The 27,431-nt window shown below is 38.8% G+C and overlaps 1 protein-coding gene across 8 annotated transcripts in view; it reads left to right on the top strand.

Annotated features, from left to right (window-relative positions):
* LOC122061756 overlaps window positions 1–22,477 on the top strand; it is a 51,195-nt gene extending 28,718 nt beyond the window's left edge. For all 8 annotated transcript variants that reach the window (XM_042625206.1, XM_042625208.1, XM_042625207.1 and 5 more), the window contains 4 exons: window positions 18,293–20,043; window positions 20,473–20,538; window positions 20,642–20,711; window positions 21,362–22,477. In XM_042625206.1, the coding sequence (XP_042481140.1) occupies window positions 18,293–20,043; window positions 20,473–20,538; window positions 20,642–20,711; window positions 21,362–22,057 (2,583 nt within the window). In that variant the 3' untranslated portion in view covers window positions 22,058–22,477. The remainder of the gene's footprint in view (window positions 1–18,292; window positions 20,044–20,472; window positions 20,539–20,641; window positions 20,712–21,361) is intronic.
* The last annotated feature ends 4,954 nt before the right edge of the window (window positions 22,478–27,431 follow it).

Genomic DNA, 27,431 nt, shown 5'->3' on the forward strand with positions numbered 1-27,431 from the left:
CAAAGCTTAAGCTTTTTTTTTTTTTTTGGGGGGGGGGGGAAGTCCCAACTGGTATATGAATTAATCTAAGATCCAAAAGTTAGTCGATGTGGGATTCTCTTCATGTGTTGTTCCTCTTTTGGGAAGAGAAGAAGGAGAAGGAGAAGAAGAAGAAAGAAGGACCAAAGAAGAGAGGAAGAACTGGTTATGGGAGAAAACTGCATGTTGAACTTTCTCCAGAATCAAATTCTAAATTCATGTGGTGTACCACAAAGATATTGTGGTCAGCAGCATGAGCCACATCTTGTACAACTTCTTGCCCAAACATAACATGAATCCTAATCAATTGCAATCTTTTAAGATATAATTAATCAGTTTCCAGAAAAATATCTATAACCAAGTTATGCTCATCTGCAAAGGGGTAGGGCTGTAAACGAATTGGATTAGGATTACATCAGGTATGTCCAAATACATAATGAATTTCATTGGACATCTCCTGGATCTGAAGATATTGAATCTATATTCATTTCCAATTGGAGTTAGCTCATACTTGTATTATGCGTAGAAGTTTTTCTATGGGTGAGATTTGGACTTAAAGGTCAAGATCAAACCAAGTTAATGGGCAACAATTGATTATTTATTAATATAATTAAGGTGTCTTGAGAAAGATTTAATACATGGTAGATCTAGTTTCAACCCATCAACAGCCCCATATTAGGTGGAGGTCATGTTGGGTCCCGGTTGACACTTAGAGGAGGGTGAATCGGTGTACACTAAAACTTTCCATTAGCTGGTTCTTTTGCCAAGTCTTCAACTGATGTGGCTCACGTTCAGTCACAGACTCAACCTACTAATGCTGCTTAGAGCTGCTATGTATACTACAAATATTCCTCACTATTGCACAGAGCTATTCACACAATCTGTACTGTTGCCCTGAGCTGTCTCATAAGCCCTATACTACAAGTACTATCTCATGCACACAGTTGTATGCACATCCACACTGCAACCACCGTGTGGCTAGGTCTACCAGATTTGCACACTCATCCTGTAGACAAGCACTCCAAAATACAATTCGAGCATATACAACACAACATAGGAATTACGTTCTTCAGCCAGTTGCCTAAATGCGTGGAGTAATGCCCACTGCTGGGCTCAACATCTACTCAATACTAAATTTCTATTGTATCCACAACCAAGGGACATATCCCTAGTATTTAACTATTGATATATAAAGGTTCGGTCTTCACCTTTGTTTTCCTAGAATGATCTAAGAGGCTAAACCCATGGCAATTGTTTAGGTAGTGGCAACTACCAAGGAACACATAGTCTCTATGTTCAATACACACTGAACACCAACTGCAAAAATAGTTTTGGGCTTAATCTATGCCCTAGAATGAAATCCCATATAGCATAGGACCTAGAATATCAAATGAGCAGAATGAAGACTATAGAAAATCTCACAACCGGCACTGCCTTCGATTTATGCAAATCGGAGAGGAATTTTGGAACTCTGGCACACTCTGATTTAGATTCTTCACCAAACTAGGCTTGTTTTATAAGGAATAAGTCTAGGGTTGGGTCGTATATGTGTTAGGCCTTCAGTCCTTGTGGTTTGGACTATAATGGGCCACTTTTATGAGTCTAAACTGGGGTTATTAAGGTTGTATACGGGATTAACTAGTTTGCTTTCTTTTTCATTAGTTTCCTTTATAGTTGGGTTCAATTTAAGTTAGTATTTGTTTTCTCTTAAGAGTTAAATTATTAGTTGTGTTCAAGCCATTAATTTCCCTTTTTTCAATTTGTTTCTAATTTTTAGTTTCTAGAAACTTATGTAATATGCAATTAATTATGGGTTTTCCTATTTTGGAACCTTCCAATCGCTAGGCTATATTCCCTCCCCCATTATCACTATTAATACAAAGCAAGGAGGCTCCCATAACTAAACGATTTGAAGAAGAACAATTGTTGTAGTTGTTGCTGCCTTCTCCATGGAGATTTGTCTTGTGTTTGATCAAGGCTGATGGAACTGGTGTTTGATCCAATTGACTCTCTGCGGTGAAGTTCGAGAGGTCCTTATCTAGCTTATCTCCTTCTCTCTCATTACTCAAGATCTACTGCTGCTGCAACTTCCTACAGGTATTTGTAATAATGGGTTTTAGGGAAAGTATCAGTTGCCAAACGGACCCTAAGGGGTTTAATGGTCTTTGTAATTCTTTAAAACTTTTTCTCCGTTATTATAAATAAATAGGGCTGGTGTCATATTTGACACAAGTCATTACCCCATTCAATATGGTATCAGAGCCATAGGATCCAAAACCCCAAAGGCTCTCCTTCTCCATCTCTTTCTCTTTCTCGCTTTCTCTCTCCCAGCGCCTCCCTCCATCTCTATTCATCTATTTCTCTCTTCCGGTGGGAGTTCCTTAAACCACCAAGAGAGTCACTAGCCTCCATCCATCTTCTTCCTTGGGCTCTCAGACTCTATTCTAAAATGATTTGAGAGACCTAACTCCCATTCTATCGATTTTTCACTTGAAATTGACTTCTTTGCCAGGGTGCTTTTTCCTGGATCGATGCCCCAATCATTTTGATGTTTGTTGCTGTTGGTGCTCCTTTTTTGTAGTGGTATGTACTGACCACTTTCCCGTTTCAGGTCTCTGTTCTATATCTAACCCCAAAAACGATTTCTCAGGGGTTTTCAACCTTTATCGATTTTTGAGTTGTCTAGTCTTTTTATGATTTTTTGGTGCTTTCTCTCTCTGGCTGGTGTCTCTTCTATTTACATAGCCCCGTTGCATAGCAACCATGTCTACCAGCTCTTCTGCTTTCTATTGGCAGAGACTCCGCGGCTGTACCTACCTTCTCACCTTATGTTATCAAGCTTAACTACCTCATGTGGTCTCGATCCATTTGCGTCTCCATCAAGTCTCGTGGTTACTACAGGTACCTTACCCTACACAACAAAGCGTCCAACCACAGGGACTGATATTGACAAGTGGGAGTGTGCCAACTCTCTGGTTATGGCTTTCCTCGTCAACTCCATACAACCACATCTATCTCATAGCTACCTTCTCCTCGACACTACTGGGAAGATCTAGAAGTGTGTCAAGGACATTTTTTTCCTAGGCTGGGAATAATGCTTATGTCTTCGAACTATACCAGAAAGTTTGTAGCCTAAGGTAGGGAACTCTTACATTGGTAGAGTATTATTATGAGCTTACATACACTATGGACTGAGCTGGACTTTTGTGAGTATATTCTTACCACTCCTACTGATGTCACCAATTTTCAGAAACGAGAGAACAAGATTAGAGTCTATGACTTCCTAGCAGGACTGAAGGTGGAGCTTTTGGTCAGCTGCGATCCTATGTTCTGAGACATGTTTGCTTTCCAACAGTTAATTAAGTCTATGATATAATCCAACTTAACGACATGTGCCGTTCCACTTTGAGAGATCTGCACTTGCTTCTGGCACTCAGCCCTTCAGTGTAGCCCCACAGTATGGTGGGCCCTCTCCTAAAGTTCTAGTGAAATGCGATTACTATGGGAAGGAGCATCACCTAGGAGCATTGCTAGAAGCTTCATGGCCATCCTGCTGATGCATCTGGCAAAGGGTGAGGGAAGAATCTTATTGGAACTCCTAGTCAGGCCAACCATCGTGGTCAAGCCAACCATACTGAGGCTCCAGATTCTGACTCTGCACTGAGCATCGCAACTGCCTCGTTATCTTCTGATGAGCTTATTACTCTCCTGTGCCTTCTAATACTTCTGGACGCTCCAGCACCTACCACTATGAGCTCTGCTCACTCCATCCCTTCTAGGTTAGATATTTCCTTCTGTGGATACACTATGTATGTTCTTTCTACTCCTTGGATAGACTCCAGGGCTTCTGATCATATGATAAGTTGCTTATCTCTTTTCTCTCAGTACACTACCTATCCTCGCAACGGTAAGGTCAAGTTAGCTAACGGAACTTATTCCATTATTTTGGGAAAGGGATCTGTTAGTTGTACCCCTTCTTTATCCCTTTTCACTGTATTGCATGTTCCCTCTTTTCCTAATAACCTTTTATCTATTAGTAGTCTTACTTCTAGTCTTAATTACAAAATCACATTTTTCCCATCTCATTGTGTTTTTCAGGATCTGGTGATAAGGGCAATGATTGGCTCTGGTAGGGTGCATGGTGGTTTGTACCTGCCTGATAATGGCTTGACGTTAGTCTCTGGTCAGGCCCTTCAAACATCTTCTACGTCACTGCTCATATCTGAGTTGCTACAGTGGCATCTTTGGTTAAGACAGTCTCTATTGGGAACATTAGCTAGGTTTTTTCCTCCTTTTAATTATTATACTTCGAGTCAATTTTTTTATGAGGCATGTGTATTGGCCAAACAAACTCTAATCACGTATTTTTTTTTTTGAAAATAAAAGTGTGACTCCTTTTTCATTGATACATTATGATATATGGGGTCCATCGCACTATGTATCTGTCAATGGTTATGGATGGTTTGTCTCTTTTATTGACTATCATTCTAGAACTACTTGGGTATACATGATGCAAACCAAGGGCGAGATCTTCCATTTCTTTCAGTAGCTTCACTGAATGATTCAGACACAGTTTGGTGTTACCATCAAGATCCTTCACAGTGATAATGGTTGTGAATACTTCGAAGGGATACTTCGAAGGGTCTTTTCAGGCTTACCTTTTTTGCCTATGGGATGATTCATCAAACTAGTTGTGTCGATACTCCGACTCAGAATGGTGTTGCTGAGTGGAAGAATTGTCACCTCTGTGAGGTAGCCCTCTCTTATGTTTGAAATGCATGTTCCTCAAAATTGGAGTGACGCGGTTCTCACTGCCGCCTTTCTGATTAACTAAATGCCTTCTCAGGTTCTCACCTTCCGCTCTCCTCTGGATCTTTTGCAGGGTTCCGCTGCCTTTTATGTTCCTCCTAATGTATTTGGTAGTGTTTTCTATGCTCGGGATCATCATCCCCACGGGAAGTTTGATCCTCGTGGTATGTTATCCGGTGTATTTTCCTATGGTATTACCTTACTCAGAAAGGCTATCGATGGTTTCATCCTCTAACTCGGCGTTGGTTTGTCCCTATGGATGCGGTCTTTCATGAACCTGCATCTTATTATCCTGTAACATCTCTTTTAAGGGGAGTCTCCTATTGTGGAAGATGTTTTGCCTCTTGAAATCATTGTTCTTGCTGGTGTTCCGTGTTAGGGGGAGATTGAACTCCTACTTTGGCGCCGCAACCAAAGATGCTAGTTTATAGTCACAGAGAGCAGACTCAGGACACTACTCATCCAGTACCTACCCTACCACACCAGTTGTCTCCTTTCAAGCCTGATTTCATCACTTTGGACCTAGGTAATTTTCTTTACCCTTCTGTTGATCCTTCTCTTGAGTTACCTATTGCTGTTCGTAAAGGCATTAGGTCTTGCACTTTACATCCCATTGCTAAAAATGTTTTCCTATGTCTCACTTTCACCGTCCTATTATAGTTGTGTCTTCTCTATCCTCTGTGTCTATTCGTCATACCCGGTAGGAAGCGAGTGCAACTCAAAATGGCAGGCAGCTATGGTAAAGGAGATGTAGGCTCTAAAGAAGAATGACACATGGGATCTAGTGTCTTCCCTCACAAAAGAAGGCAATTAGTTATAAGTGGATCTTCACAGTGAAACCGAAAGCTGATGGCACAGTCGATCGGTACAAGGCCAGATAAGTTGCCAAGGGCTTCACCTAGATGTATGTGATTGACTACCAGGAGACCTTTGCTCCAGTTGCCAAGGTGAGTGTTTGAGATTTTTAAAATGTAACCGCAAGCGTACGGATCAGTGTAGCTACGGGTCAAACACAGGGAGAGCAGCCACTTTATTTATTTATTTTTGCTTCTTTTAATAATGCGAAAGTGAGCCGATTAATAGTTATGATCTAATTCTAATTACCGTCCTAAACATATGTATTTAAAATAATGTCCTAACCATTCGTCATCTAAGAATTTAAAGACGCAAGCCACGCAATTAAAATTAAATAAATAAATAACTGAAAATAAACAACCCACGCAATTAAAAAAACAATAAAGAAAAAAATACTGAAATAAAAATAAAGTAAAAGAAAGGGGATAAAGCTAGAGAGAGACTCACAAGTAGGTTTCTCTACTTAGCCCGAGGGATGCATCATAATATGAGCTTCCCTACTTGACCAGAGAGTCACTCTTACAAGGGTTACTCTACTTGGCGTTAGGGAAATGGAGGCAATTAAAATAAAAACAATAAAATGATGGTTCTATGGCTTGTAGGGGCAAAACCAACACATACACTAACCATGAACCTTGGGGGAAAGGGAAAGGAATAATATAACAACTGAAATTAAAATCCTAAATTAATAAATAAAGGGTAGTTAGAGGAGGGAATGAGAGGGGGGAGAGAAGATTACTGAAGGAGCCTACTTATTTGAATCAATGCTTGAACTTAAAAGCTTTGGTGATTTGAGATACTACCAATACTAAAAACCAGATCTGGAATAAACCAAATCTGATACTAGAGAAAACAAATCTTGAAAAAAAAAACTGAACTTGAAAAAAAAAAAAAAAGATGCTCCACGGCTGTTGATCTTGTCACCTAGATCTAAGCCTAGAACTATAACTTTAAAAATTACGACTCAATTGCATAAATCATAAACATAAAAGGCTGAATAAGAATAAAAGAGTGCTTGCATTAATTGACATAAAAAGCTATTACAAAAGTGATTCAGGCAAAAATAAAGAACTAAAACTAAAGAGAGTAAGAGAGGGAGAGAGATAAGAGAACTAAGCATAAACTAGATAATAAACTAAGTGGAATAATAAATAATAGGAGGGGGAATGAAGGGGCTTTTATAGGGCTTTGGTCTTGCCTCCTTCCTTTTACGAGTCTTCTTTAAGAAAAGAAAGAAAATTAAATTAAATTAAATCTTGGTAAAAATCCTTATTCTCTGAGAAATTGTGTGAGGAAAGAGAATCTGTTTCCAAAATTAACAAATTCTATTCCTTCCCTGCAATATTAACTAATACCTTGCAATCTTAATTAAATCAGAAAGGAATCTCTACATAGCATCTTCAAGATCTTGTGAAGTGGCAAGGAGAGAGAATAATCTTTAGAATTTTGTAGGAGAGAGGATGTGGTACCAATGAGTGGGTCCCACCTTTGGACAAGTTAGTTCAAGCTTGGACCGGTTTTTGATTCACTTTAAGCACTTTCTCTTGTAGACTTGGAAACTAAAAAAAAAAACAAGAAAAATAAAAGTAGTACTAACCAAAGTGGGGCAAAATGTACACTTATATCCCTGAGATTTCACACATTATTGTGCTTCTCAAATTCCCCCATACTTGACTTTTGCTCGTCTTCGAGCAAGACTAATAAATAAAGAAATGAAAGAAAAAGCCTAACTCACTTTCGTAGGAATTACGGTTGCATTTAGCACGTGCAACAAGCCTTTAAACCCCTAAGTTACCCTAGTGGACGAGTTGTGTCTCATCGCTGTTTGCAGTGAATATACACCCAAAATTCAAATTAACTTGAAAAATTACCATTTAAAGTTTCCAATAACTACAAAACACACATCCTCTTTCAATTAGAGCACATCAACCAAGGAACCCCCACTCTTGAACTTTAATACTCTATCTAGATTTAGGAACAATCACACATCTCAAATAGGGACGACCCTTGTATCTTCTAAAGCACGACCAATCCTAAGGCAAACCACATTGTAAGGTAAGGACCATAAACTAGGGTTTTGGAGCGTTAACCAATCATAAACAACAAGGCATAATGGTACCTTTTTTTTTTTAGTAGAGAACTCATTCTACTCCACTACATTTGGCCTGAATAACATGGTGGAGCAAACACCAGAAACGCAAGTTATTAAGTAGTTTCGCTTTATGCATATGCCAACAAAGACAGTGATGCTAAGTTCTTTTCGAAAGTGTTCCTTCCTAAGAAGTTCTATCAAAACACCCTGCTTTATGAGGCGCAGTGTTTTGTCTAGCTCCTAGAAATTCTATACTTACTTTCTACTTTTTGACCAATTTTCACTTTCTTTGCATATCCATATCATATATTTTTATACCACGCCAAGAATATGGTCTCAACTCCTAACCTAAGAACAAGAACACCAACTAACAAATGGTCCTACACCTTAAGACAAGTATCTCTAAATCATATAAGTGAGGTCCCACTTCAAGACATATATTCATTACCATCCTCCCAATAAGGATTATAGTCCCAAGATGGGTCCTAGATCTCAAATTTTTTTTTTTTTTTTTTGTAGGGTGTGTATAAAGCACCGGAAAACTCTTAAAAGTAACCTCAAGTTCTAAACAGTCAAACCCTCTCCCATACTTAAATTGTGCAATGTCCTCAATGCAGAAAAAGAAAAAAAATGATAAGACAACAGAACAAGAAGGACAAAGGAGAGGAAATTATCAAATGGGATCAAATATCATCATAAAGAGGCTCATGGAGAATCATGACCTCTGCATCATGCATTGAAGGCAACTCAAGGAATGGCTTCAAACGGTGCCCATTAACTTAAGAAATTTTCCGAGTGGATGGATTCATAACCTCTACGGCACTATGGGGGAATACTGCTTGCACAAGGTAAGGACCTTCCCACCAAGAACGAAGTTTTCCTGGAAAGATATGCAATCTAGAATTGTACAACAAAACTTTATCACCAGGCATAAAAGATTTCCTAACAAGGTGCCTATCATGAAAAGCTTTAGTCTTTGCCTTGAAAATTTTTACACTATCATAGGCTTCATTTCTTAATTCCTCTAACTTAGATAGTTGGAGATCTCTATGAGCTCCTGCGGTAGAAAAATCAAAATAGAATTTCTTAATCGTCCAAAAGGCACGATGTTCTAACTCAACAGGAAGGTGGCAGGCTTTCCCGTATACCAAACGGTATGAGGATTGACCAAGTATGGTCTTGTAAGCAGTCTTATTCGCCCACAAAGCATCCAACAGACGGTTAGACCAATCCTTTTGATTTGGATTAACTGTCTTCTCTAGAATTTGCTTGATCTGTCTGTTGGACATTTCGACCTGCCCACTGGTTTGGGGGTGGTGTGGGGTAGCCAACTTGTGGGTAATCCCATACTTCTTCACTAAGGCCTCAAAAGGTTTATTACAAAAGCGCTTTCCCCTATCACTAATGATAGCTCTAGGGGTACCAAATCGGGAAAAAATGTTTTCCCTTAAGAATTGAATGACCACCTTGTGGTCATTGGTCTTACAAGCACGAGCCTCAATCTATTTGGACACATAGTCCACAACCAACAAAATATATTCATATCCACATAACTTAGGGAAGGGGTCCATAAAATCTATTCCCCAAACATCAAAAACCTCAACCACGAGGATTAGGTTGAGAGGCATCAGGTTCCTTCTACTGATTTTTCCTAAAGACTGACAAGAAGGACAAGCCTTACAATAAACAAAGGCGCCCTTGAAGAGCTGGGCCAATAAAATCCACATTGCAATACCTTGGCTGCAGTCTTAGTAGGCCCAAAATGGCCGCCACAAGCCTGATCATGGCAAAAGGAAAGAATAGAATGGTGCTCATGATCAGGGATACATCTCCGAATAATTTGGTCAGGGCATGATTTAAAAAGGTAAGGATCATCCCAAAAGAAATACTTCACCTGTGAGTGAAAACGGTACTTCTCTTGGGAAGACCAATGATCCGGAGTCTTGTTTATAACTAAAAAATTTATAATATCTGCAAACCAAGGTTCACTAGATGCTGCAAAGGGTTGCTCATCAGGAAAATGCTCATTAACTAGAGTATTCACAGTCAAAGAATTGGGTAATCGGGACAAATGGTCTGTAACCAATTTTCACTGCCTTTCTTATCCTTAATTTCTAAGTCAAATTCCTGCAAAAGCAAAACCCATCTGATAAGACGTGCTTTAGCATCCTTTTTCTGAATAAGGTATCTGATAGTTGCATGGCCAGTGTAATTAATTACATAAGAACCTATCAGATTCGCACGAAACTTTTCTAATGCAAACACAACAGCTAAAATTATTTTTCAGTTGTGGTGTAGTTCAGCTGCGCATCATTGAGAGTTCTACTGGCATAATAGATAACACGAGGAAGTTTATCAACTCTCTGCCCTAAGACTGCCCCTATAACAAAATCAGATGCATCACATATTAATTCAAAGGGCTCAGTCCATAAGGGAGCTTGAATAATGGGGCTTGTAGTCAACACCTTCTTCAATTGCTCAAAGCACACGAGGCATTCACTAGAAAATTCGAAGGGTTGCTCTTTAGCCAAAAGATTGGTGAGAGGTCTAACCATATGACTGAAGTTCTTGATGAACAGATGATAGAACCCTACATGACCTAAGAAGGAACGAACGCCCTTAACTGACTTGGGAGGTGGTAAATTAGAAATTAAGTCCACTTTAGCTCTATCAACCTTGATCCCTTCTTTGGAAATGACATGACCCAACACTATGCCCTATGTAACCATGAAATGACATTTCTCCCAATTGAGGACTAAATTAGTCGCTTTGCATCATTTGAGTACTAAAGAAAGATGATGCAAACAATTAGAAAATTAGGATCCATGAATAGAAAAATCATCCATAAATACTTCCAAAAAGTGCTCCACTATATCAGAGAAAATGCTCATCATGCATCTTTGGAATGTGGTAGGGGTATTACAAAGCCCAAAAGGCATACGCCGATAAGCAAAGGTTCCATCGGTGCATGTAAAAGTGGTCTTGTGTTGGTCATCTAAGGCAATGGGAATATGGTTATAGCCGGAATAACCATCAAGGAAACAATAATACTTATGTTCGGCTAACCGCTCTAACATTTGATTAATGAAAGGCAAAGGAAAGTGGTCTTTCCAAGTTGCCGCATTTAACTTCCTGTAGTCAATGCACACACACCATCCTGTTTGGACATGGGTAGGGATCAACTCATTTTTAGTATTTTGGACTACTGTGACCCCTGACTTCTTTGGCACCACGTGCACTGGACTTACCCACTCGCTATCAGAAATAGGGTAGATGATACCATGATCCATGCATTTTAGGATCTCTTTCTTGATAGCTTCTTGCATAATAGGATTAGCCCTTCTTTGTGGTTCCCTAGAAGGTTTTGAATCCTCTATGAGGTGAATATGATGTTGAACGATTGAGGGGCAAATTCTTATAATGTCTGCCATGGTCCAACCTAAGGCTTCCTTGTTTTCTTTTAAAACTTTGATCAACTCTTCCTCTTGACTTAAAGTTAAATCTGAGGCGATAATAACTGGTAGAGTTTGATCTTCTCATAAGAAGGCATACCTTAAGTTAGAGGGCAACTCTTTCAAATCAAGTTTAGGGGGCTCAACAATTGAGGGTTTAGGAAAAGAATTTGATAGAGGACCAATGGGCTTCATGGGTGTATGAAGGCTCCAAACATTAGAGAAGAAATTTTCAGTATCATCCTCTAATTCTTCCATGCACTCTTGGAATTCTGAATCAAAGTCAATGTCAAAAGTTTTAACAATATCATCAGAAAAATCCTCATGCATAATGACCTCTTCATCAATATCATCAGAAGAAATTGTGGGTTGCTTGCCCAACCTATACATGTTGAACTCCATTGTGTGGTTGCCAAAAGATATCCTTCGTAGACCATTCTGGCAATTGATTAATGCATTGCTGGTAGTCAGAAATGGTCTTCCAAGAATGATAGGGATCTTATCCCTAGTGGTGAAGGGTTTGGTGTCCAAAACAATAAAATTGACTAGGAAAATAAATTCGCCTACCTTAAGTAGGACATCTTTGACCATCCCTTTCAGAATCTTGACAGAACGGTCGGCCATCTGGCGAGTGGTCCCTGTAGCTTTCAAATCTCCTAATCCAAGTTGATAAACATGATAAGGTAGAAGGTTCACACTTGCACCAAGGTCAAGTAAGGCATGATCAATACGAGTGTTGCCAATGACACAAGAGATGGTGGGACACCTAGGATCCTTATACTTGACTGTTATAGGTTGTGTGATCATTGAACTGATATTAGCTGTCAAGAATACCTTTTTGGGCACACTTGTGGTACGCTTGTGAGTGCATAAGTCTTTGAGGAATTTGGCATAGGCTGGGATTTGAGTTATGACATCCAAAAGAGGGATGTTTACCTCTACCTTCTTGAAGACTTCTAAATTTTTTTCCATTGAAGTTGTCTTCTTCTTATTCATCTAACGGTTAGGATAGGGGACAGGAGGAACATAAACATTGTCAGAAGTTCTCTTATTAATAGAATCATTTTTTATGGCTTCCACCAAATCATCCTTAATCTCTTCAGGTCCATCTGGCGAACCTGGAATGGGAGGCACAGTAGTAGCCTCGATAGTCGGAGGGTGAACAGAAACGTCAGATGGTGAAGAATGAGTGGTACCATTCCGTAGATACTCTCGGCCATTCCGTAGGGCATATACCGCATTACACTGGTTGGAGGGCCCTTAGTGTTGTTGACTCTGTACAACATTGAGCTGAGGAGCAGGTAGCCCTTTGGAGTCAGCACCTGATGTCTAGGATTCGGCTCTGGTTGAATAGGCAATTTTCCTTTCTCCTTCTCATGCATGATTGTGACAAGTCTGGTGAGTTGCCTATCCACATTATTGTGGCTTGTCATGAGAAGGGCCATGCTTTTCTCTAGCTCACTAATTCTTGTCGCCTCTCTAGTGGATATAAACCCCGGGGGTAGTTGATAAGGTGCTTGGAGAGGGGGCTTAGAAAAATTTGACTGAAGACTTAGATTAGGCCGAGGGAAAGAATTAGGTAGTGGTGCAAAAGTGGGCCTTTGGGGACTAGGCTGCCCTTGGTTGTGAAAGTTGGATGGACCTCCTTGATTCCCTTGGCTCCATGAAAAATTAGGGTGATTTCTCCACCCTGGATTGTAAGTGTTGCTAAACGGGTTGTTCGGGTAAAGAGCATTAACACTTTCATTGCCCCCAGAACTGTTGGGGTATTCTTCCATTACATGTCTAGGGGAGTGACACCAATTGCACATAGAGACTTGATTTTGGACTTGGTGGACTGGGGCATGTGCTTTAGGGACAAGGGCTTCTATTCTCTTAATAAGGCTATCTAAATGGGCCTCCTTGGCTACTATCCCATCGACATAGTACCCTTTACCTCCTATATTTCTCTCACTTTCCTGAGTAGACTCCCATTCTTTTGTCTTTTCAGCTAGGTCAACCAAAAAGTTCCAAGCTTCGTTTTCGTCTGCATAAGCTGTGAAGCCTATAGGTCACATAGACTTTAACATCTGCTTGGTATAGTAGTCTATCCCTTCATAAATTATTTGGCAAAGATGCCATTTGTCAATCCCATGATGGGGACACTCTTGGAGAAGGTCTTCGAACCTTTCCATGAGTCTAGAAAATGACTCTTGAGGTTTTTGTCGGAACTGCATGATCTCACTCTTAAGTTTGTTTGTTTTATGCAAGGGAAATTTTTTTCTTAAGAACGCTACCGTAAACTGATCCAATGTGGTAATGGAATTAGTTGGCAGCCCATATAAGCATCTTTTTGCTCTATTCTTGAGCGAAAAGGTAATACATCTAAGTTTAACAGCATCATCACTGAGCTGTTGTATCTTAATGAGGACACAAACCTCCTCATTCTCTCAGGAACAAATAAGCATCTTCGGAGGATAGCCCATGGAAGTGGGGTAATATAGTGATGAATTGAGTTTTAAGCTCATAATTGTTCCCTGTGGCAGCTGGTAATCTAATGCAAGAAGGTTGGGCTGCCCTGGCTGGGAAGAATCTATCATTTAAAGTAGGCTTAGGTTGTTCTGCCATTCTTAAAATAGGTACTCTTACTAAACGATTGGTAGAATCACGGGTCCACACACTCATACAACAAAAAATTACCCACAACTAGAGTAAGACAAGCACAAAAGAATGGAAAGAAAAACTCTTTTTTTTTTTTATTTGTTTTTTTTTGGCTTTTTGGGAGCTTACCAGTAGGGATTCGGGGTTGCTTAGGTCAATTCCTGAGGTACTGCTATAGGGCAAAACCTGTCTTTATCATACTGTGAGACTTGGCGACCTCCACCGATACAACTACTATTGCTAGTTGTTCTTCTCAGGAATTCAATAAAAGAAAAAGAAAAATAAAACAAAGCAAACAAAGCACTCCGATTTACCAAAAGAAAGCGAAAAAATAATATGGAACTGTTTCTCCGGCGACGGCACCAAAAACTTGTTTGAGATTTTTAAAATGTAACCGCAAGCGCTCGGATTAGTGTAGCTATGGGTCGAACACAGGGAGAGCAGCCACTTTATTTATTTATTTATTTTTGCTTCTTTTAATAAGGCGAAAGTGAACCGATTAATGATTATGATCTAATTCTAATTACCGTCCTAAACATATGTATCTAAAATAATGTCCTAACCATTCGTCATCTAAGAATTTAAATATGCAAGCCACGCAATTAAAATTAAATAAATAAATAACTGAAAATAAACAACCCATGCAATTAAAAAAAAAACAATAAAGAAAAAAAATGTTGAAATAAAAATAAAGTAAAAGAAAGGGGATAAAGCTAGAGAGAGACTCACAAGTAGGTTTCTCTACTTAGCCTGAGGGATGCATCATAATATGAGCTTCCCTACTTGACCAGAGAGTCACTCTTACAAGGGTTACTCTAATTGGCTTTAGGGAAAGGGAGGCAATTAAAATAAAAACAATAAAATGATGGTTCTATGGCTTGTAGGGGCAAAGCCAATACATACACTAGCCATGAACCTTGGGGGAAAGGGAAAGGAATAATATAACAACTGAAATTAAAATCCTAAATTAATAAATAAAGGGTAGTTAGAAGAGGGAATGAGAGGGGGGAGAGAAGATTACTGAAGGAGCCTACTTATTTGAATCAATGCTTGAACTTAAAAGCTTGGGTGATTTGAGATACTACCAATACTAAAAACCAGATCTGGAATAAACCAAATCTGAAATTTCTAGTATTAAAGAAAACAAATCTTGAAAAAAAAAAAAAGATGCTCCACGGCTGTTGATCTTGTCACCTAGATCTAAGCCTAGAACTATAACTTTAAAAATTACGACTCAATTGCATAAATCATAAACATAAAAGGTTGAATAAGAATAAAAGAGTGCTTGCATTAATTGACATAAAAAGCTATTACAAAAGTGATTAAAGCAAAAATAAAGAACAAAAACTAAAGAGAGTAAGAGAGGGAGAGAGAGAAGAGAACTAAACATAAACTAGAAAATAAACTAAGGGGAATAATAAATAATAGGAGGGGGGATGAAGGGGCTTTTATAGGGTTTTGGTCTTGCCTCCTTCCTTCTACGAGTCTTCTTTAAGAAAAGAAAGAAAATAAAATAAAATTAAATCTTGATAAAAATCCTTATTCTCTGAGATATTGTGTGAGGAAAGAGAGAATCTGTTTCCAAAATTAACAAATTCTATTCCTTCCCTGCAATATTAACCTATATCTTGCAATCTTGATTAAATCAGAAAGGAATCTCCACATAGCATTTTCAAGATCTTGTGAGGTGGCAAGGAGAGAGAATAATCTTCAGGATGTGGTACCAATGAGTGGGTCCCACCTTTGGATAAGTTAGTTCAAGCTTGGACCGGTTCTTAATTCACTTTAAGCACTTTCTCTTGTAGACTTGGAAACTAAAAAAAAAACAAGAAAAATAAAAGTAGTACTATCCAAAGTAGGGCAAAATGTACACTTATATCCCTAAGATTTCACACAATATTTTGCTCATCAATGAGCACTATGTATGTGATCTTGTCTTGTGCTGTCAACTTAGATTGGGATCTTCAATAACTAGATGTGAAGAATGCCTTCCTCCATGGGGAACTTGAGGAGGAATTATATATGGATATTCCTCTTGGATTCACTTGCTCCAAAACCCAAGGGAAGGTATGCAAGCTGAAGCAAACACTATATGGGTTGAAGCAATCCCCTTGTGCTTGGTTTGGGCTCTTTCACAAGGCTATGATTGCTACAGGCTACTCTCAGAGAAATGCTGACCACACTCTATCCATTAAGAGATTTGGTGAGAAGATTGTTGTCTTGATAGTCTATGTAGATGATATTTTTGTTATTGGTGATGATCTAGCAGAGATCTCTCAGCTTAAGACATACTCGAGTGAGGAATTCAAGATCAAAGATCTAAGACAACTTCGTTACTTGGCATTGAAGTGGCTAGATCTTCTCATGGGATCTACTTGTGACATCGGAAGTATGTGCTTGACCTTCTTTCTGAGACAAACATATTGGGGGGAAAGCCGACAAATGCTCCTATTGAAGCTAACGATCACCTTGAGTAGCAAGGATGGTGATTTTGTGGATAAGGGGAGGTATCAAAGATTAGTGGGGCATTTGATCTATTTTTCTCATACTCGCATTGACATAGCATTTGCCGTCAGCCTGGTTAGTCAATACATGCATGATCCCTACTTGACACATATAGAAGTTGTGTTGCGTATTCTTCGTTACTTGAAATCTGCCCCAGGACATGGCATCCTTTTTTCTCTTCACAACTACCTAAGGGTGGAGGCCTTCACAGATGTTGCTTGGGTAGGTTCTCCTGATGACCTTAGGTCTACTACTAGTTATTACACCTTTGTTGGTGGTAATCTTGTTACATGGCAGAGCAAGAAGCAAGTCGTTGTTGCCTGTTCAAGTGTTGAAGCAGAGTTTTGTGCTATGGCTCATGGCATTTGTGAGTTCCTGTTGCTTCATGGTCTTCTCACAAATTTGGTTGTCCCTACCACTCTTCTTATGAAGCTCTCTTGTGATAGCAAATCTGCCATTAGCATTGCTCACAACCCTGTCTAACATGATCAAACCAAGCATGTGAAAATCGACAGACATTTCATCAAAGAGAAGCTGGATATGAGTCTTATCATTGTGCCATTTGTCCCTAGTTGTGAACAATTGGCTGATGTATTTACTAAAGGTCTTAGTAGTAAGATTTTTTATCCTATTATTTGCAAGTTGGGCATATATGATATTTATGCATCAACTTGAGGGAGAGTGTTGTAATAATGGTTTTTAGGGAAAGTGTTAGTTTCCAAATGGACACTAAGGGGTTTAATGGCATTTGTAATTCTCTAGAACTTTTTCTCCGTTATTATAAATAAATAGAGCTGCTGTCATATTTGACACAAGTCATTACCCCATCTAACAGTAGTAAATTCAGCTTCCTCTCAGTTCTACCTAGAATTTCCTGAGTTACTTGTGCACCAATCCATAACTCCCTAGAGCAAACCAGCCATCATCCAGGGCTGAGATTTTGGTCGAACCGTCCACTCAGCTAGGGTCCCATTCGATCCAAATTACAGGTCATTCTGATCTGTGGTTGGTGAGATATAAGAAATCACCACAATTCTGTCTTATAGTGATTTTTTCTCTGTTTTCAGACCTGAAACAGATCGACAGGTTATATCTGCATGCCCCTGTTTTATATGATGTTTAATCATGTTTTATGAATTATCATTAGTCCTATTTGAGTATCTAAGCTACCCCATTCATCTATTGCTGTTCTGGTCTCAGAATCCCTAACTTCTGGAATCGGTAGACTTGTTTCCAGATCTGATCTGTTCTTTTATTCTGATCTGCTTTGTATTGATGTTATACCTTGATTGTTGGTTGTTCTTTGAGTAGTATCCTGCATAGCTTTTGGACTAGGTTGACTTGTCAATCCTAGTTCTACATTACACTCTGGAGCCTCCAAGAGTTGTTGCAACTCGAACCTGACAGTAAACTGGGATTCCCTTGGCAGTTGTGGTTTTCCCAGTCACTCTCCTTTTTCTTTCCTTTTCCTCCTTTGTCAAAACCCCCAAAACTTCAACAATGGCACATACTTCTCTCTTCTCTTTTCTTCCTTCCTTCTCCTCCTATTTTCTTTTCTTTCTTTTTCTTCATTGTAGAGGTTCACAGTAGCTTCAAGAATGGCACACACACATACACGCACTATGCTTCTCTTTTCTCTTTCTTTTTCTTCCTCCTTTTTCCCCTTTCTTTTTTATTGGCGACTACCAATGGAGGTTGTTGCCCTAGCTTCCAGCAACTCTACAGCCCTCTAATGGATGCAAGAGATCAAGTGCAAGAGCTTGGGTGTGTAGTAGTGATCAGGATTCAGGATAGCAGACTCCACAATTAAACTGAAAACTCTAAGCAATTTGTTGAAACTTATTATTTGATGTCATTCTTGTGAATGTCTTTGATCCAAGAATTACGATAAATAAAATGATAACGCTACTTGTATACGCAGGTTGCCTGGCAAGGTTTGATTGATGCACTTATTCACCTTCCAACACAAGGTCAAGGGCTGACTACGACTGTAGAGCATGGCATTCAACAAGTTGGTAATGAATCTTCAGATACATCTAAAGGGCATTCTAATGGAAATCAAGTGGATAGTTTTTCCAAAAGCATAAAGCTCATAATGACACCTTTGGTAGGATTCATGTCAAGTAAATGTGAAGTTTCAGTTCTCTCATCCTGCCTTAACACATGGTGTTATCTTCTACACAAACTTGATCTCTGTGTCAATCGTTCTTCAGTACTAAAAACAGTCTTAGAGCCTATACTTGAAGTTGTCTTCAAAAAGGGACCTCATGGTATCGGCATCTGGTTCTGGAACTCCTGCCTAGATCTGCTTGATGAGTTTATTTCAGCAAAAATTAGTGAGGGAGATTATGATGTGATAAAGAATCATAGCTTCCAATCACCATCTATAGCTAATTTGCTTGAGCATCCCCCTACTGGTGCATGCTTGTGGAAGAATTATCCTATTAAATGGTTGCCTTGGGATCTTAATATGCTAAATTTCCATCTAAAGATGATTCATATTCTCATCATAGAAACATCAGGGACAACCGTAACAGGTGACAATGTAAGTTTGGCCTATTCTTCTACCTTGAAGGTCTTCAGATCTGTTTTGAAGGGGGTCCAGATCGAGTTGAAAAGATCATCCATTACTTATACTGAGATTATGTTGGCTTTAGACAAAATTGTACACTTCACCAAGAGTGTATGTGAAGAGTTAATTTCAAAAGATGTGGGCTCTAATGATTGGCTGCATACTTGCCTCGAGCTTGTGGAGGCTGTTGAAGAGGAAGTAAAAGCATCAGTATTGGGATCCCCTCTTTATAGGGTTGCTTTAGACCTCAAGTACATTAATGATTTGCAATTGATTAATGTTATTAAATGTGCAAATTTGGAGGGGATCAGATCTACTGCTTATATGGATATGGTTTCACCGATGGTCTATTTGACTATACTACAACTTTGTCTGTTGGCTCAATCAGATTTACATGTATCCAATATGGAGGCGATTCTAAATAGGGTACAGAAACAATTGAAGTTCATATGGTCCTCATATGATCCTTTAGAAAATCTCCATGCCATAGTTGGTTTTTTGTATAGACATAGCGGATTCATATGGTTGAAGTTATGGATTCTGATTGCCAAAGATCTGAAACGGCACATGGACAATGTTAAAGATGATTTACTATTGAAAATGGAGCCTAATGGTGATGCTTATGTTACAATCTGTTGGTTCTTGTCATACCCCTTTGTCCTGTGCTCTCTTTCCCAGAAGCTGTTGACACCAGTTGAGACTAATTTCTCCTCAAAATCATGTCAGTTTCCCTCAAGGAGAGAGCTTGATATTGAACTTGATCATGTTATTGAAGTATGGAAGTTACTTTATGGTTCTATAAATTGTTCTTTACAGCCTGAGTGCTTCATCATGAATTGTTTTACGGAGAATATATGCGCTATGTTATCCAGAGTTTATGATCAAAACACTAGCATTTTTGAAGGCGGCATGCACCTACATTCTGAGGGCCAGGATCAGTATCTCACGTTCCCTATGTTTGGTGAAGTGACAATATTTGTGTTGAAACAGATGCTGCAATCAGACAAAGTAGATTTAAGATCAAGTGAAAACAAATGTCAAGAGGACTGGCATTATGATCGAAGCAGTTGCATCAAAACTTGTTTGAAGTTCATTGCCAGGTTTGTGCTAATTTTTTTCTTAAAATGTCTGTTAGTTGTGGTTATGTGTTACCTTTCAATGAAAAGATTGAACTGATGTCAAAGAAGGATTCAGTCAAGTCAAGTCATCCAGTTGGAAATTATATATATATATATATATATATTTATATGCCCTTTTTTTTTTTGAGAACTTCAAAATGGAGAACTTGGCCAAGTAGGCAATAAACTCGGAAGCCTTAAAATCTATTTGTTGGTGTTGCAAAATTCTGTCTCAATCAATGCTCAGACCAAATAATTCAACTGATTTTTGGACACTGATGCGTTTATTTTGTTGCTCATTTTCCATCATCAATCTTTTTTTCTGATAAAGTTATCAATCTTTCATATGGAGCCTGTTTCAGTACTTAGAGCTGCCATTAGCTTTGCTGAATCACATGTTGTGTTCTGCAGCTTCCTAAGGCTGTCGTGGACTATTGCAGAAGCCAATTCCCTAGCTTATCTGTCTGGCATTGGAAGGCAAGTCTGTAAACTGAGCTTTTAATACCATTCGTGCATAAATTTTTCTTTTTTTTTCATCCATAATCTCAATGCAGTTCTCGCTTGGCTGTCATTGTTGCAGGGTGTTCTCTGAATTAGTTAGCTTTGTTTGCCACCTTCACTTGAAGCAAGATATCATTCTAGTGATTGAGGTATGCATAGAACATATGGTTGGTGTTCAGGATATGTTAGACATAAATGCATAATCTGAGGAATCTCTGCAAATCCATTTCCAGAAGCAATACATCATAGCTCCTGCCTGGGGCTTGGAAACCTAGCCTTACATATGGATTTGGATAGATTGTAATTATTTTGACTAGGGTCATTAACCCAAGGCAATCCATTCAATTGCTATGGAAGCTAAAGTGAAGGGAAATGAAAATTTTCAACGTAAAAAGGAAATTTTTGTAATCATTATCCAAACATGATTGTATAAACAACTTAAATATTTTACTATATTTAGTAATGCTACTATTTAGAAGTAATTTTTATTTTAGTTTTCAAATTTAATGGACAATGCAATATAAAATGAAATTTAATATCTAAAAATGGAATGATTTGGAATTAATGTATAATCACGTGGGATAACGATTACAGTTTTTCTCTTTTAGGTTTGAAAATTTCCCTTCCCTCTCCTTTAATTTCTCTTGTAACCAAACAGAGCAAAAGGTGATATTGCTACTTGCTTTGTGGGAATAATATGACTGAAGTATGGCTCTTTAAGATAATTTCATGTCTTGAAAGAAATCAAGATATTGACTTTGTGAATTCCATCATTTGTAACTGTTTCTACTACTTGCAGGGGATGTCTGATAATCTTGTTCGGTGGCTGTCATCAGGGAAAGTAAACGAAATACCCATTATTGGTGAAATTTCACACTTCTGGACTGAAACTCTCAACTGTTTGCAGAGAGCTCAACCACCCATTGCTTTTGACTCCTCCTACCTTGAAATACATGCAACTCTCCTGAGGACAACTCTTGATCATCCAGAGCCCTCTATTTCAGAACCCACAATTTTCTTCTGGAATTCAACATATGGCAACCAAGTCAAGTTAGATTACCCCCAGAGCTTATGTCCAGTGCTAGATAAGCTGTCAAGGAGGGGAAAGATTAACCTTCATAAGAACAGCCCATCATTTTTTCTTAGTAACTGTCCTAGAGCAGGAGAAGCTGTTGGTGTTCAGAAGAGATACAGGGTAGCTACAACTCAGAAGACGAGCTCAAAAAGAATAGAGTTCATGGAGGTCACAAGGAATGGTTCTAATCCTTGTGATTACCCATCATGGAGTTTGAAAAAGAAAAAGTTAGAGCTGACAGAACATCAGAAAGAGGTGAGAAGAGCTCAGCAAGGGAGGGAGAGAGATTGTAATGGCCGTGGTCCTGGGGTACGGACCTACACTGGTGTTGATTTTTCTCAAGGAAATGAAGAGTCACAAGAAAACCAGGAGCTGCGAAACCCAGAGTCCATCTTGGAGATGCTGAAAAGAATAGAGTAACTGCTCTGACTTCTGATGTACTCGTGTCCCAGGCCCTAGCGTTAACTTACTGGGTACTGATGTGTCAGAGAAATCTTGCTTTTGAGGGGTTACTTTTTCAAGACGAAGGCCTATATATATATATATATATATATATATAGATATATATTTATACTTTTTGAATATTGAGAATGATAGAAAGAGAGCTAGCTGGTGTGACACCTGCGAAATTACACGCCCACCCATAAGAAATGAAAAAAAAAAAAATCTATACATGTTGATGACCCTATGTCTACACGAACTCATGCATGTTCTCCTCTCTAACGCTAGAGGGTAGCGTTCTTCCCCTAATTTTTCTCTAACAAAATAGGAATTCTCATACTCTATCATGGATATTCTTTAAACTTCCCTACAATCATATGAAACTCTTTTAACTGTCTACATTCTATTTCTTTTGTTTTCTTGTTGCTTTTTAGTTCTATCTTTCCTTTATTTGCAAGCAAATTGGTTTTCCTAGTAGAGAGCTGAGATATAGAAAATCCTACATTCAAGGTGGACATGGAATTGATCAAAATTTTTTTCAAGACAATAATACCCTCTTCTTAAAATAAATTTACTCTTGAAATATAGGATTTAGTCTAGAATTAAAATCTCTATTAATGTCAAATTTGTAAATATATAATTTTTCTATGAATATTTAAGAATATATTTCTTGAAAATTAACTTCCTCCCTCACCTCCTCCAATCCCGACCCAATCTTCTCTCTGAGAACAACAGCGAAGAGAGAACATGTCCTTATTTTTTTAGAACCCTTCTCTACTATAGTTGCTTCTATTCTCAAAATCCTTTCCTATTAAATTAAAACCCTATTCGTTCAGCCACGAGAGCTTGAGGCTCTGTGTCTTCTCCCACATTACATCCCTAATCATCCCAAGAAATTGTTTCCCACTCATTCTCTATTCTTCCTTTCTTTTTCACAAGACTCTCTCTCCCTCTCTTAGCCCTTGCAGATAAAAAACGAGTCGTTGCAGAGAAGGGAAGAGAGGAAAAGGGGACTTTTAATCTACTGTTGATAAGTTTGGTCAATTGGTTATTTCTTGCAATTTTTTTTCCTTCCCTTCAAATCGATTCAGAGGTATCCGATAATGTTCCATGAATGGACACTTCAGCATCCTGGTTTGCTTTCCATTGCAATCGATTGTCTTAATTATTTGGAATTTTAAGGAGTGGGATTTAGCTTTTTGCAAAATGTTAACGTAATCTAAATTCTACTTAGGGTGGACTTTGTGGAGAGATTGAAAGAGGAAGAACAATATTGAAACTGTTGTAGTAAGAAATCATCCTAGGCTTTCCCGTACATCCTGGCACACGAGAGTAAACACAAGAAAAATATAAGAATGAGTGTCGGGTTGATCTGGCGGGGGACTATCCAATGTCTAAGACATCTCTCTTGCAAACAACAATTTCTCAAGTGGAATGGAAAATATTTTGATCCTTCTAAAGGGGGGTTTATCTGGGTAGTTATAGTTTTAGCAAGGTGGTTGTAGAGAGTCCCAACTTGGCAAGCATCACAAAGTTGGTAAGAGTCCCAGTGTAGTAAGAGTTATATTTGGAGTGTGCTCAGACGTTTATATAAAGCTTAGCTACTCCTCCTGTTGCCGAGCTATGAACGTGAGTCTGACAAGGGGTAGTCCTTGGGCTAGTCTTGGTTTATCTACCTGTTTCCTAGGACTATTTAGGCCCTAGTCTACCTCAATTTCCATGTGTTGTAGAGGTGTCGACGAGTTACTTTTACCATAACAAAATGCCCCTACTTTGCTAAGTCGTGAGGGTTTGTAGGAGTGCGAGTTACAACACCTTTGTCATTAATGCTTTGTGGATTACCAGAGCCACTGCATAGGTGGCAGCAACCCTTTTGCTGATTGAGAGATACATTATCTACGGGTAGATGAATGAGAGGACACTATATCACCAATCGTGCTTGTGAGGAATCGGGACTTCGATGGGGGGAACCATCGAATTGAACAGAAGTAGCCACCTAGAATAGGGTCTAGGACCCGTCTAATTGAAATTCAAGTTAAAATGACTCCATCTGAACTATCTAACCATAGATTAAGGTTCATGTCAGGTTGCGGTCCGATGAAGAGATTAAGCACCTCAGTCCACCTGGTAAAAGATAGACTTCTACCCTAGGTCTGATACACAAGTTATTGATTTGGCCGTCTAAGTTTGGAATAAATACAAACATCATGATTAACATATGCATTGAAAATAAAACATGGTCGAAAATGTAAGGAGATGGGTTCAAATCCACATACCCACATCCAGTTGCTCTGCATGGTTAGTATACGAAAAGTAAAGCAAACAAGCATAAGAGTGGAAGGAAGACAAAGCTAGCCCTAGCACTCATGGAGCATGGTGTAAATGAAAATGAACATAGGGTTGGGGATCATTTTATACAACCAAGAGTAATTACGCATGCAACGTTTTAAACAATTGAATGAAAATAAGATATAACATACATATATATATGGAAAAGAAGTGATAACAACGAGAAATCCATGATAGAAAATAATCCGATAAAATCAACTTAGGTAGATTACATAATGTAAAACAATTTTGAAAGAATAACATTTTTCACTGATAAAATGCATTTAGTAGGCCAACAATCCGAGATTTCATTAAGGGTAACCTAAGAAATCAGGGTATGACTTAGAACCAAGCACCAAAATAGCGCAAGCCCACCAAACGCAAAAGAGGCAAGTGTGGTGGAAAGAAAGTTTTATCCACTGTTAAATGCTATAACTGCCAAAAGATAGGACACTTCGCTCGTGATTGCACTGAGCCGAAGAAGGTACCATTTCTATCCCACTCTCCCTATACATTTGTTTGTATCCCTATTATGGTTGCCCATACACAGTCTAATTGGATTGTGGATACAAGAGCAACAAAACATATACCGTGACATCGAGGGGGTTTTGTAGATTATCACAGAGTTCCGGATGGATCCCAAAACGTGTTCGTAGGGAAAGGCACTAGTGAAGCAGTTCGAGGAGTTGATACTTATCAGCTCAAAATGCGTATTGGGTGCACCTTGCTTCTTTACGATGTGCTTTACGCACTGGATATTCAGCATAATCTACTTTCAGTTTTTACATTATTACCTTTAGCATATTCATTCTATATTGGCAGTTACACTTTAGAGTTTTATTTTAGTGGTACTATTGTAGGACAAAATCGAAATTAGAGAAGCCATGCAAAGGATGAATATAGGGCGAACGACGGGTCTGGATGAGATCCCAATTGAAGTTTGAAAGAGCTTAGGAGGACGTGAGGTGGCTTGGTTGACCAAGCTGTTTAACAAGATCTTGAGTACAAAGTCTATGCCAATTGAGTGGAGGAGAAGTATTATGGTTTCAATTTATAAGAACAAAGGGGATGTCCAAAACTGCAATAACTATAGAGGTATAAAGCTTATGAGCCACACCATGAATCTATGGGAAAAGGTTATTGACACCCACCTAAGAAAGAAAACCAAGGTATCGGAGAACCAATTCGGTTTTATGCCAGGGAGATCAACAATAGAAGCCATTTATCTCCTAAGGAGGCTTATGGAAGTTTTTAGAGCCCACAAAAAGGATCTACATATGGTCTTTATTAACCTAGAGAAAGCATATGACAGAGTCCCGAGAGAATTAATTTGGCATGTCCTTCAGAAGAGGGGTCAAATTAACACTGTGGATATAATTAAGGACATGTACGAGGGAACGGTGATGAGTGTGAAAACGAGAGACAAGCAATGTAATGAATTTTTTATCACAATTGGGCTACATCAAGGATCTGCTCTAACCATGCACATCCAAGACTCAGTCCTGTGGCATGTCCTATATGTTTGCACTCATTATGGATGACCTAACCAAGCACATCCAAGACTCAGTCCATGGTGTATGCTATTTGCGGATGATATTGTCCTGATAAATGAAACTGTAGATGAGATTAATACTAAACTAGAGCTATGGAGATCAAACTTAGAATTAAGAGGTTTTAGGCTAACCAGGATGAAGACATAATATATGATGTGCCCCTTCAGTCAAACTAGAGGAGGGGAGGGAATGGTGAAGCTTGGGGAACAAGAACTACCTCGGAGGGACTGTTTTAAATACTTGGGGTCTATCATTGACAAAGAGGGGGATATAGAGGATGATGTTGCTCATAGGATTAAAGTGGGGTGGATGAAGTGGAGAGACGCATCTAGAGTATTATATGATAAAAAAATACCTACTAAATTCAAGGGAAAATTTTACAGGATAGTTATACGATTAGCTATGATGTACGGAGCAGAATGTTGGGCCACCAAGAAAAGTAATGTGGACAAACTGAGTGTAGCTGAAATGAGAATGTTGAAAAGTATATGCGAGAAGACCATGATAAATAGGGTAAGGAATGAGAATATTAGATATGAAGTGAGAGTTGCACCAATCCATGACAAACTCCGCGAGAGCCGATTGAGGTGGTATGACCATATCCAACGGAGATCAATGGAGGCTCCAATACGGAAAAGTGACCAAATTTATTGGGAAGACACTAGAAAAAGTAAGGGCAGACCTAAGATGACTATTACCGAGGTGGTACGAAAATATATGCAAATTGTAGGGCTCGATCCTAATATGACTTCTGATAGAGTTTTGTAGAGGACAAGAACCCGTGTTGCTGACCCTCTATAAGGGATGTTTCCATGATGTGTCTCTATATTCTACGATACCCTCTAAACTTATCCTTTTTTTTTTTTTTAACTTTTATGCTTCATTACTTTCTATCACTTTACTGCATTGGATCCATGTAGCCAACTCCATTCAGTTGGGATAAGTTATGTTTGTTGTTGTATTGTAGGACGTGGATCCTTAATTGATGAATTTTTTAAATTAGATTTAATTGATTATGCTTCATCTATTTTTTATATAGTTAATACATGTGGTAGCCCCAAATCTATTACATGGCATGCTAGATTGTGAAACATACGGCGAGATAGGATGACTTGGTTAGCCAGAGAAGGCCTTTTATACTCAGTTGCTAAAGTTAACCTCCCTATGTGTGAGCCTTGTCTAGTAGGTAAGGCTCATTGGAAGCCTTTTGGAAAGGCAGCCTGAGCTATTAAACCTCTAGAACTTGTCCACTCAAATATTTGCGAACCTATGAATGTCAAGGCACGCCATGGCACCTCTTATTTTCTCACATTCATTGATGTTTATTCCCGATACGATTATGTGTATCTGATCGCTCACCACTGTGAGGCATTGATTGCTTCAAATGTTTCATGGCAGAGGTTGAGAATCAGTCAAGTAAAAGCTTAAAAAATCTACGCATTGACCGGGGACGCGAGTATCTGTCTGACTAG

The sequence above is a fragment of the Macadamia integrifolia genome, chromosome 14, assembly GCF_013358625.1.
Source record: "Macadamia integrifolia cultivar HAES 741 chromosome 14, SCU_Mint_v3, whole genome shotgun sequence".
NCBI classification, from domain to species: Eukaryota; Viridiplantae; Streptophyta; class Magnoliopsida; order Proteales; family Proteaceae; genus Macadamia; species Macadamia integrifolia.